Source organism: Haemaphysalis longicornis, unplaced genomic scaffold (genome assembly GCF_048455015.1).
Source record: "Haemaphysalis longicornis isolate Haplotype H1 unplaced genomic scaffold, Haemaphysalis longicornis Haplotype H1 scaffold_5, whole genome shotgun sequence".
Taxonomy (NCBI): Eukaryota; Metazoa; Arthropoda; class Arachnida; order Ixodida; family Ixodidae; genus Haemaphysalis; species Haemaphysalis longicornis.
In genome coordinates, this window is record NW_027526385.1 from 44,317,832 (window position 1) to 44,330,762 (window position 12,931).

A 12,931-nucleotide genomic window follows, 5' to 3' on the forward strand; every position below is an offset into this window, starting at 1 on the left:
GAAGCAGTCGGCAGAGTGATGTGCACAGACGAGCGTTGGCAAATCAAATGCCACAGTGTTTGCCCTGTGGGCATTTATCTTTTTGTGTGATTCTTTACAGAACCATCGAATTAGATTGAGAACACTGGCTATCAAAGAAGAACATTCTAGTCTAGTGACGACAGGGCAAAACACTCCTCTATCAAGTAAGATAGCCTGTGCGGCATGCAAAAGAAAAGGAAGGAAACATGCGCTTCAAATCGAACACAGATAAGGCAGGCAGGTGCAGCCAGATGCTGGCAACAGAACGCATAGGTAAACAAAATAGAAGTCACAGTTCGTGCTAATAGTATCTTGATATTTGTACCTAGGTAACGAGGTAGTATACCGTGACATAGACCATGGTAACTCGAGACATACTCTCCCCCTCGCCTCCGCCCACCAGCCTCACTGAGCCGGGAACAGGATGGGGAGGTGCCCTGGAGTCCGTCGGAGTACGCTCCGCTGTTCCAGCCTCCTTCACCGTGCATCAGCCTTCAGTGGGCCCTGCGTGATGGTGAGCTGGTGAACGTGCCAGTGCACCTGCTGGTCGAAGGGGATGTCGTTGTCGTGAGGCCCGGTCACCAGGTGCCCGGGAAGTGCAGTCTAGTCACCAGGGTGAGCTGCTTGCTGTGTTCACCCACTTACTTGCCTGCATGGGGGTTTGGAAAGGATGTATTGGAGGGCGGGGGGGGAGCAGAGTTCTTCAATGTACCCCAGTTACGAAGCTTCGCTTTAAAATCCAGGTGGTGCGAGCACACCTGCTTCTTTGAAGCACAGAAGCAAGTGCATTGGCAGAGCACCTAGAGGACGAACACTGAACTTTGCCAAACATTTATTTACTGAATAACACAACTTGACGGAATACAGCTGGCTTTTCAAATGAGGAAACGTCGAATTGGGTAGTGTTTTGTGTAAAGTACAGCCTTTCTGACATGGAATGTGTGCCGGGATAGCAGTGAAAAGAAACAAGGGAATTTGAGCAGTGCCAGGAGCCTGTACATATTCAGAAAATGAGTTGCAACAAAGGCATTGGAGCTTACAAGCATCGTTTGTTATTTTGTTGCAAAGAATACGTTATGCAGCAGCTTCAGATATGTTACCACCTAAAGCTAAAACATGCCGTGTTTCAAAAAGAGCATGTATACTATATCAAATGCATTAATTTAAAAAAAAAAAGGCTACTCGTGCAAGTAATTCGAGTGATCTGAAGAGGGTTAAAAGGACTATTTGCATTGTATGGGATGGGTTCAAAAATGGTTTCAGACTTCCTTTAGCAAAAAAAAAAAAAAACCTATTTACTAACTTTCCTCCAACAGGTTGATGTTGCATTACCATTTGGCCATTTTGTTGCACCATGGTTGGGTCCACCATAAGTCATATCAGAATTGAAGCTTCTAAGCCACAGTGGGCTTCTCTGCATGTCTGCTCATTTGACATATCGGTAAAGACAGCGGAGGGATGGGGGCGAAAAAAAAAAAAATCTTTTGCCTCCATCCCTGCACTGATTTCACAGATATGTCATGCAACCAACTAGCCCGAACTCAAGCCCCAGTCTATTTGCGTTTCTTTGCGAAACAGGAGTTACAAAACTTGTGACATAGTATTTATGCCAACGGGCATACTATCGCAATAAAAAAAAAAGCCCCAGTCTATTTGAGCTTTAGTTCCATTTTTTAATGCATGTTAGTTGTCCCATTTATTAAATTAACGTCTACGCAGACATATTTCCCCTCAAGTACTTTCTACCCTGGCTCTCCACATAATAGCCGAATATAAGGTGTCACCCTATAAGCTAACTTCTTCTGTAAACTCTAGAGCAACAGCAAACGCCCACCACTCAATGTGTGCAGTGCTCACGTGTGCCTGTCACACACCCTTTGCAGAAAAAAGAGCCAGCGTTGGTGTTAGAGGAAAAAGAGACGTTTGTCCCAGAGACGGGCGTTGCCACAAATGCCAGCTTCACGGGAGCTCGTCTCCGCCGACCGGTCGAGCCGCGCCGGTTCGTCATGCTCGAGGGGCCCTACCTCAAGTACTTCAGGTACAGCTCTCACTCAGGTTTCTTTGCCTATTGTAAAAGCGCATATACTGTGGTGGCAATTAAAAAAAAAAGATCCTTCTGTGGGGGAAAAACTTGTTTGAGTAAAGGTTATTACTTATGGCACCTAAATCTGATTTTGTCGTTTAAATGCGAAAGCACTGCCTCTGACATGCTGTGGAGGCACAAATGCGTTCATTGCTTTTGTATTTTATAAAGTGCGGAGCACTTTAGCGGCCTGGCTTGTTGCCATAGCTCTTCCGGGGTCACGGCATCATGCATCGAAACAGAGGCTTCAAAAAGAAAACCACTTGCCCTGGTCAGGATTAAACTTGGGCCCCCCGTGTTACGAAGCTAGTGTCTATCCCATTGCGCTACAGAGGCACATGTTACTCATATGAAAAGTATTGGAAGTGCCCCCCGTGTTACGAAGCTAGTGTCTATCCCATTGCGCTACAGAGGCACATGTTACTCATATGAAAAGTATTGGAAGTGATCTTTGCACTGCACCGTTGCCATGGACGCTGCCATTGCTAGGCTGCAAATGAGTGCGCAATAATATAACATATTGCCGCGAACCATGTATTTGGTTTGTTTATTTGTGTTTTGCTTTTGCCGCCCGGCTGCGCCGGTCTGTGTTATCGGTGCTGTGTGTGGGCCAAGGGAGGCGCGTGTTCCATTCTTTCTGTGCCGCATGTGTTAACTCTTGTGATAGGGAGAGCGTGCCGAACTAACGTGAACAGCCTAGAATAATCTTCGCTGGTCTACAGTGTTCTGTATACACTTAGATTATTCGAGAAACCCTCGCGCCGAGTGATAAATTCCCGCAGAGGAGATGCCGCGGCATTCGACTCTCGGCGCTCGACTATGCACGTCACTTTCTTGACTGCTGTTTCGCCGCCTGTGTATTCTTCGATTTGTTAGGGGAGCACAAGTTCGCTCCAATAAACTTGTTTTCTTTGAGGACAACTGTGTCGTCTTTGGCTTCGTGACAATATGGAAAACATCATGAATGAACCTATTAATTACCCTAAATTAAGGAAAACTCAATTCAGCATCTCTTTATAGGCCATATCAGGGGCTGCGGTGCCCTCTCTTGACTACTTTCGGTATCAACGCCAGGCTGATACTGAAATTTGTTAAGAGAGGGCACCACAACCCCCCCTTGTGGGAGAGTAGGAGCAACGCCACCTGTAGCAGGCAATGTTACACAGTCGGCATTGGTAGGAAATGCCTATAAATGCAACTTGCGAACAGCCAGTCTTTCCCGCCTTGGACGCCCAACAGCTGGCTCGGATTGTGTGCCTGCTTGAATTGGGAACTGTTCGCGAAACAAAAGACAGTCGCGCCCGAGGGTTTAAATCTTGTCTACTGTCGTGACTAAATGTTCGGAAATTGCAAAAAACAACGTAAACACGACGTTCTCACTAGAATAGCACAAGGGAAACACTGGCGAATCACTGCTCTGCACTTCCGACAGGTTTCGCGTTGAGTGGAACTGCTTCCTCCTCTTGGCACCCTCTTGTGTATATTTAAAGTACCTTTAAAGCTGCATTTTTCAGGTGTTTTTGGAGTTGAGTAGTGGTTAAGTCATTTGCCTATCACCGTGCTTGCCTAGATTCAATTCGCATTCCTAGTTAGGTTTTTTTGTTTAGTTAGATCATGGTGTGCATGTTTTTGGTACTAGCCGGTGCTCACAATGCTGAATTTTTTACTCTTTGGCCACATAATGGACCTAAAAGGCTGATAAAGTTATGGGTGAGTTTGATACATTATAGCTCGTTAAATATTGTCCACAGCGCCACCTTAAAAAGCACCACGGAAAGCTTCATCGCAAGACCTGTTTAACCAAAGTAGAATTTCATAGGACTGCTTTGTAAGACGAGGAAATGCTGTGTTCAAAAACGATGCAGAGAATGAAGCAGAAACGCACACACTTGCACTGCCGCCTCATTCAACGTTTCATTTTGGGCACCATGTTCCTTTGCTCTAAAATGCACCAACCAGCTGACAGTATGATTACAAGGCTTGTGTGAATATGCCAGCCCAAACATGTTTTCAATGCGAAGCATTCAATTGCCCATTGAACGAAAAAGCCAGCATTGGCATCAGAAACATAGCACAAGGGGTTTCGTAGCGCGAGCTTAAACTCGTCAGTAGCTAGCGGTGGCTGTCTATGTCAGTAAACCGCAGATGACAGGAGCGGAAGAATGCAGCCAAACAAGCAAACAGACAGGCAGCAAAATTCACATTGCTGTCAACGCTCCCATTACTTGGCGGCAGGAGTGAGCAGCGGTGCAACACGTAGGAAACAGATCAAAGCCATTCGAAAGCGTGAAGGGGGAAATGGATTGCAAAGCAAAGCATCTCAAGCACCGAGATTTTCAAGCCTTTCAACAATGTGAAGCAGAAGTAAAGTGTCTGAGGTGTTCAATTGGACATTAATTTTATTCTGCTTGCGGGCCGAAGTGCTTAGGTATCCTCAAACTTTTTTCTCATGTTCTTGTGATGTCAGCACCTTGTTCAGCTTGTTGTTCCACCCTGCTTTGCAGGCTGTGCCTGGAGAACTCCCTCATGCGGCCTGTGTCAATGTTCAGCAAGGAGTTGCATCATGTCAATCGCCTGTACCTCGAGAGGATTGTCATCGGCATTCTTGTGAGGTTCTAGCCTTTTTTTTTTGTTTTGCAACCCAGTGATGGCGTGTCCTTTTGATTGAAATCTGCAATTTTTCTCACCTGTTCTCTTATCAGGGGTTGCATTAATTTATCGTAAGTACTGCCTGGGGTGTTCAGGTATGGCTTCTTAGTTTTCAGGTTGGATCAAACGGCGCCTGAAAAAGGTTGGTGACAACTAAAGGTTTTGGCAGAATCTGGCTGTGGGGAAGGGGGAAATGATTTAATGGAATTTGGTGTTCACTCCTGCCTGACATTGTAGGTAATAGCTCTGAATGTGCTTCTCAATAACATGTCTCTGAGTCTGCTGCAGCCAAGAAAATATGGGTATTCATTTTTCCTTCATTTAGTATGCATCTTGTTTTGTTAATACGCGCTAAGCAAGCTCCGTTGTGAGTCCATACCATTTTAGCTTTACTGTATTTTCGTGCTTATAACCCGCACCCCCACTTTCAGTCCATGAATGAAACAAAATAAATATTCCTGCGTATTTCCTGCATATTTTCTGGACCAAAGCTAGAAAAGCAACATGGCACATTTGTTGATGCAAAAAACTTACCTACATTTTGCATATTTTATACGTTTTGTGCCCAATCACTCATTGCCACAGCTTTTGCTAGAGCTATCGCTTGGGCCGCAGTTGTCGCTGTCATACACAATATCATCTTCTGTTCCATCTTATGGTGCTTGTAACGGAGCACTTCTTAATGCGCTCCCGAACCGTCTCACCTGGAAGTGCCTTCCCTGCCTTGATGATCCACTTACAAAACAGCGCAACTTCAGGCTAACGGTCATGGCCTGGTGGCATTAAGTCATAGAGACCTTCAGCCATCCATTCAGCATAAAGACACTTGACATGTGCTTTGGTCTGTTCATTGAAAAATCAAGAGGCGTCGCCACCCACCATTCTTGTATGAATGCAGAATACAATTATTATACCGCAAAGAAATAGGAGTTATAAACAGTATGATTATATTAAGCATCTAAAATAAACCAGTGTGGTGGTGAAAGCCACTGGCTCATTTCAACCAAATTCAACTCATACCTATCATCATCATGGTATAGAATGGTGCTTTCATGGTTTTTTTTTAAATATTGGCACTCGTACTCTTTACTGAAAACTCTAACTGATTTCCCAATATTTTTCTCGGGTGGTTATATTGGTGAGCTGTGTGTGAAAAATGAGCACTGTCAGTGGGGTGAGAGTGGCTTAGTCGCTATTGCTGCTGTAGGGGCCTCACGGCACAACGCGCATTGCTGTGAAGTTGCGCCGAAAGAAATCTCATATAATCCGTACCCCAACTTTACCCCTGAAATTTTCAAATTTTTGGTGCGGGTTATATGCGCAAAAATACGGTATATGTTGTACTCTGTTGACCACTGCATTTCATCAAGCCTCCTGGACTGAGCTTTCTCTGGCATCATTTTAGTTTCCACCATTGGCTGTTTTATAACAGTTATGTACCAACTGGCCTGCCTGCAATCCGTGTTATACATTTGGCATGCGGGCACCACTTGTGTCTTTTGGAATTCCTCAGACACAAAATCGATAAATAAAAACCCTTTACTCGTGTAAAAAATTTTCCGCCATGTTCCACCTGTAGTTCCAAGCTGCAACTTTTGTTCGTCTGTTTCTTAAAGAGCACTGTGAGCCGGGCTAGTTGGTTCTGGTTCATTCTACCACTGCACGAAACAATAAAGACTAAGGCACTGCACTGTGCCCTGAGTTGCATTTCTGTTAGACTTAGTCTTCGCTGTTTCGCACAGTAGTAGAACGAATCTCATTTTACACTTGCCCGTAGCGCTGTAGCACGCATAAAAAAAGCATACGGCTTGCTTTTTGTTTTATTTTTGGCAATGAGCTTACTCTCTTCGATAGCGCGACTGCAGTAGTGCTGTTTAGCCGCTTATTACTTGTTTCCCCTCGGCGGTGTCCGTCCCCAGGTGGTGACGACGGTGCTGAAGCTTGCCCAGTGGCGCTACCTGGGCGACCGCATCGGAAACGTCAAGGAGCTCGTGCTCCAGCCCGCCCTGGCGATCCTGCCCCTCCTGCCGCTGTCGCTGCCCGCCCTCTGGCTGGGGCTGCACGCGCTCGGGACGGCCAGGCTGCACCTTATGGTCGCCTCCCAGGAGAACGCGGTCAGTTGGCGGGAACCACGGGGTGATGTCTAGGCAGGAGACGTATTCGCCTCCTCTTTGCTGCACCTCACAAACATAGTTGCGGTTTTCTTAAAAGGTTTTAAAGGGGCCAGGAAGGCAAAATACAGCCTTGTTCAGTTTGAGAGAAGTAGGCTTCGGTAACCCACTAGGCGCCATTCCAGTCACAAAAGGTGCTTTATTAACCGGTAAAATGTATGAAATATTGAAATACTCTTGAATTTTGTGCTAGAATGACATAATATAACCAGTGACACAATACGGCCAGCATTAAAAACATAGTTATCAGTGTGTTAACTGGACGTTAGCATTCAAGTGATGCGATAAAACAGAACTAGAGGCCCTCCCACTACAATCGCCCGGTCATGTTTCTTGGTGGTGTGAAGTCGTAGAGAAATCGGCGGAAGTGGGTGGGGGTCTCCACTGCTCCGTATGTTTTGCTCAATGTCTCTATTAGTTGTTTACAGTCTGCAATAGAATTGGCACAATCATTATTGGGACGCAGCAGTCTTTGTGATTAACCAAACTTGTATTTTGACTTCATGGCCCCTTTAAGTAGTACTATGTACCCATTCTAACTGTAGCTCGTTTTAAAAGTAGTGATGTTTCAACTCGTAACCAGTTTAAGCCGTATTGTGTTTTTTGCATGCTGTAATTTTCCCTCATGTTGACAAAATAGCTGTGGAGAGACGGGACTACACATAGGGCAGACGGATAGCATGATGGAGGGATGAGACTCGTAAATTTGGAGGGAAGGATCATCATCATCATCATCATCACTACTACCACCAGCCTATCTACGCCCACTGCAGGGCTAAGGCCTCTCCCATTGATCTCCAACTACCCCGGACCTGCGCTATCTGTGACCAATTTATCCCTGCAAACTTCTTGATCTCATCTGCCCATCTAACTTTCTGCCGCCCCCTGCAACGCTTGCCTTCTCCAGGGATCCACTCTGTTACCCTTAATGACCAACGGTTATCTTGCCTCCGCATTACATGCCCTGCCCACGTCCATTTCTTCTTATTAATTTCTACTGATATGTCCTTAACATGCGTTTGTTCCCTGACCCACTCCGCTCTCTCCCTGTCCCTTAATGTTACACCTATCACCTTCCGCTCCATTGCCCGCTGAGTCGTCCTCAATTTAGGTTGAACCCTCTTAGTGAGCCTCCAAGTTTCTGCCCCGTAGGTGAGTACGTACTGGTAAGATGCAGCTGTCATACACTTTCTCTTTCAGGGACAATGGTAGGCTGCCATTCGTTGTCTGAGAGTGCCTGCCGAATGCACTTTACCCCATTCTTAACCTTCTAAGAATGGAGTGGAGTGCATACGGCAGTATCCTTCCCTCCTTAGCACCCTAAGGAGGGAAGAATACATTTGGGCAAAGAATAGAAACTTGACAGGGCCCTTAATGGACAGTGGTAAATCCAGCATACAGTTGTAATAAGTATTGTCGTAAGTAAGTATGCATAAAAAGTTCTGTGCGCCCTACTGATTATACATAAAATGGTTAACATGCAGCAGTTCGAATAACTAACTATGGACGTCCATGGGATGTTCATGTAAGGTCCAGACATCTCTTTCCCCAAAGGATGTTCGTTGTACGTACAGTGGACTTTCATCGTACCTGGGGGATTTGTTTGCTTTCTCCAGTAGGTGAACACAGAAGAGCCATAAGTGGTGCCCAAAATTTTATTCCTTAAACAAAGCAAGGCCACGCGGTAATGTGGAGGAAACAATATGGTGCGCAATTTTTTGGCAGTGTCTGTTGCTCACTAAGTGTTTCTCGCGCACTCCGACTCTGCGTGCACGGCCAACACAGTCCGATTCGGGCCTTGCAGGCCCTGCATGGTGCTCAGGATGACCCCTTTGAGGAAGTGGACGAGACGGAGTCTTCGCAACCTGAAGGTCCAGAGCCGTTGTGGAGCGAAGTCCGGCCCTTGTTTGTGGCTCTGCTCTGCGGCAAGGCCCCGCACCTCTGGAGGACTTCCAGCCTGCTCCACGTGCTTGGCAGCGTCACAGTGAGTGAAGAATCCTTTGCATCGTGTAGTATAATAAACGGAACTGGAGAAGCCAGTGTAATCCAATCCAGTCCAAACAAATGGCAAAACGCACTCCGTTTATCAGCAGTTTGTTTTACGGCAGATTCTGTACCCGGCACCATCAGGGCAAACAATTAAAGCCTACCTTGCATCGCAGTAGAACAAATGAAACTGGAGAAGCCAATGGAATCCAATCCAAACAGAAACAGGAAAATGCGGTCCTTTCATCACCGCATTGATTTACAGAAGAGTCCAGCAGCTGAGGATGTCTGTTCATGTAGCCAATCAGCTGTGAACTGGCTTTGCCCAAGCAGCACTGCGTTGAGCCATTTCTGCTTGGTTGAATCCACTAGAAACGTGGGAGGATTCGAAATCACCGAATATCAAGGCATACAATGCAATAGTGATAGTTGATTCAGGATACTAGATTCAGATCACAGTGTTCTATAACATCGAATGTTTCTGAAGCATTTTGAAGTTCATAGATACACTGATTAAAACTCAGATACCAGCACTTGACTTATATTGGCTACGAGGAAGGCTCCACTAAAAACATGCACAATATACATCTTTTACCATGGATGCAATGTCAGCTGTGTTGCTCCTCGAGCACTTACGACCATCACCGGGACATGATGGCTGCCTCCAGTATAGCAGCGTCAGGCTTTCCTGCAGCGCCTCTGTGCTGGCAGGGGAAGGTGGTAGGCAGATTCTGCTGCTGTGTTTGCTGCTGAAGGTTAAAAAAATCTCGCACCATCTCCACTAATGTGAAACCTGGAGAGGGGCAAAGCATGCAGTGTATGAGCGTATTCTTGGTGCCTTGGCGTGCTTGCCAACGGAGATGAACCATTGGGTGGTAGAGGTGTACAGCTTTGCTGTAAAAGCCTCGTGTCTTCAAGCACGAAGCATCCTAGCGTGAGGCGTAAACGAGTGTCCCGGTGTTTTAGCCCCGTAACTACACGAGACGACGGTTACGATGATATGACATTAGACGCCAACAGCCAAAGCACCTAAGGGGCTTTTGGCGTGGCCTTGTCTCTTGGCTTTGGGCCAGCAACACATGCCGGTAATGCATTTAGGAGGAAGTGAACAAACAGCAGGTAATCCGTAATTATTTAGGCATGGCTGTGAACCCGTCCCCTTGCTCCTTGCAGACGCTGTGTTGTGTGGACAAGAAGGGCATCCTGTCGTGGCCCAACCCGACGCCGGAGAAAGTGTTCTTCCTCAAGCCGCCTCGACTACGGGGCAGCAACGCCACCAGCTTTGCCGGCTCCGGCAACCTGCGCCACTCAAGCCACATAGCGTCCGACACCATGCTCGCTGAGGACGGGATTGCCACCTCCGGCGCGGGCGACTCAGTGCTCGAAGGTCAGTTCGCCACCTCGACTGGGTTTCTGGCATCTTATTGGTGCAAAGGACTCAGCCACATCATTGTCACCACCACAACCGTCTCAATAATCATCATCATTACCACCACACTATCACCCTGTCTGATGATTATGAATATGATGATGGTGATGATCCACCTCCGGCGCAGGCGACTCGGTGCTCGAAGGTCAGTTTGCCACTTTGGCTGGGTTTCCGGCACCTGATTGGTAGAAAGGAGTCAGCCACATCATCATCACCGCCACCACCACCACCTCCATAATAATAATAATAATAACAATAATAATAATCACCACACCACCATCAGTCTGATGATGACGACGGTGACGACGATGATGATGATGGTGTGATTGTGTTAATAAAAGAAGTCAGCGGGTGAGGTCTCCATCCTGCAGTGGACCTAAATTGGCAGTTGTTGATGATAATGATGGTGATGATTATTATGTTAACAGGGGGCCCAAGTAGACTAGTTCCACCATGACTTTCATTGAGTTGCTCACCAGAGGGAGCCTGTTCACTTGAGAACCAAAGTTTTGCTGACCTTTGTCCCACCCTTATTGTCTGCAGGTGGGGTCAGCAACGGGTTGACCCCCGACGGTGGGGGCGGCGGGGGGCCAGCGCACCTGACAAGGCGCGATTCGAGGCTCCCAGGCTACGAGCCTGCGGACCACATGTACCACCCGGGCACCCACGTCGAAGTTCTGGACCTGACGCACAGCATGCTGTCGGCGTTTGGGGTGCAGTTCGACGACCCCCGCTGGAAAGACTACATCACCAACCTCAAGCCCCTCGTGAGTCCCATTCAGCCACTATAACATGGAAGGGAGGGGATGGCTTTGGTGTCTGGCACTGCATTTCATTGCGAGCGGGTGCGGAACGGGCTACGAGCTTGGCTAGAGGCTTTTGCAAGGGTCCTGAATGATCCGATAAAAGGTACTGCCTATGGGACGTGAGGCTTCTTAATTAGGGGGGGACATGGCTCTTAAAACAATATCTTTAAATTTTTAAGTAAACTCTGTGGAACTTGTCAGTCTTCCTGCTTTCTTCGCACTGACCTCAAATGTGCCATAATTGTTTGAGTCAGTCAACTATTTTTGAAGGTAATTAGAGATAATTAACCATTTTTGGAGGAACAATAGACAAAAAAACAGTGTTGATCATAAAAATGTAAATTTTATATTTCCCAATACTATGAACCCTGGGGAGTGCAATAAGAGAATCAGTTTTTTTTATGCACAGCTTGCAACTAAATCTACAGGTCATTATTAAACTTTGGTGTTTGAAATGAGCATTCAAAATGGTTCCTTGCCACTGGTGCCACTAAGGTTTTTAATGAACTGTAATTTGTTTGTAATGGTAGTTTGAAGAGTTTTAAAGGACTGCGGAAAAACAAGACAAAAACACGGAGAGACACACAGCGCGCTACATCTCTGTGCATCTCCCGTGTTCTTGTCTCCTGTTTTTCTGCAGTGCTTCTATTCCTTTCAAACTATGTACCAACTTGTCCATATAACAGCATTATTGTTCTTAAGATACGTCGGTATAGCTGTACCATGGCTCTATTGCCAATTAGTTTTTTATGTGTTATCCTCTTTTTTTTTTCTTTTTCATTCACTGTGAAATCATGGTTTAGTGAACTTAAAGGCAGAGCTGAGGTAGTATGTGTTAATCCATTGCTTTTTAACTACCTTTGCCCACATTTACCACTAATAATGTGAAGGGAAATTACAGTTATTTCATTTTCTCAATTAGTTTGGTATAACCAATTTGGTTGAGATTTAACTGCACTGTTTTGCATAGCACCCATGGACATTGCTTTTAAGGGGTAAGCACTTAACAAAAACTGTCCTTGGAAACATTGCATGATCGGACTGCATTCAATCAGCAATGAGAAGCACTCATAGCTGGTCTCTTATCACCAGCAAGATTCTTCTTTCTCTAATCCAGCATGTAAAAAATATTAAACATTTTAAATTGTGCAATTCCATTTGTGATGTTGTTTGCTGCTTCAAACGGTCTCGGCTTGTTGTGTTGGCGTACAAATGATTTCACTGCAGAGCGGCTTTTTTGAGCGTCAGGGTAAGCCTCTTCACCGATCTTTGCAGGGCCTGGGCATACTGCTCAACACGTGCAACCCTGCCATTCAGGAGAAGTACGCCCGCTTCTGCGACCACATCGCCTGTGAGAGCCTCCACAATGAGTCTGCCGTGCCAGTCGTCAATAAACGGTACTCAACACTGCCTCCGACGGTCGAATGGCTTGGCATGCCACTCGATAGCATGCGGCGACATTCACGAAATACTAATGTTGTATGCTAATGCGTGCGTGAAATTCGTGCTGTGTTCAATGGTGAGGTTTTTCACTCCTAAATTCCATAGCTCACACCTGTCAAGCGTTGTCCAAGCACTCCATTTATACCTTCCATGCCTAGGAAAGGCCTAGTGATGTCACTGCTTTACCCGCATCAATTTATAACCCCAACAAGTCAGCCTATGACAAGAAATTGGCTGCATATCTGCTTGCTTCATTGCAAATGACATAAAAAAAAAATGCTAGTCTCTTGCCTCCTCTGCCAAGCAGCTCCTTCTCTGCTCTCCACACCCACCCTTCACTATC

The 12,931-nt window shown here is 46.2% G+C and overlaps 1 protein-coding gene across 1 annotated transcript in view; it reads left to right on the plus strand.

The window, feature by feature from the left end:
* The window catches only part of L(2)k05819 (transmembrane protein 94-like protein l(2)k05819), a 51,714-nt gene that overhangs the window by 4,369 nt on the left and 34,414 nt on the right, over positions 1–12,931 (plus strand). The window contains exons 5-12 of the mRNA XM_077670283.1: positions 425–636; positions 1,905–2,059; positions 4,609–4,711; positions 6,673–6,867; positions 8,729–8,908; positions 10,084–10,297; positions 10,883–11,106; positions 12,421–12,542. Of these exons, the coding sequence (XP_077526409.1) occupies positions 425–636; positions 1,905–2,059; positions 4,609–4,711; positions 6,673–6,867; positions 8,729–8,908; positions 10,084–10,297; positions 10,883–11,106; positions 12,421–12,542 (1,405 nt within the window). The remainder of the gene's footprint in view (positions 1–424; positions 637–1,904; positions 2,060–4,608; positions 4,712–6,672; positions 6,868–8,728; positions 8,909–10,083; positions 10,298–10,882; positions 11,107–12,420; positions 12,543–12,931) is intronic.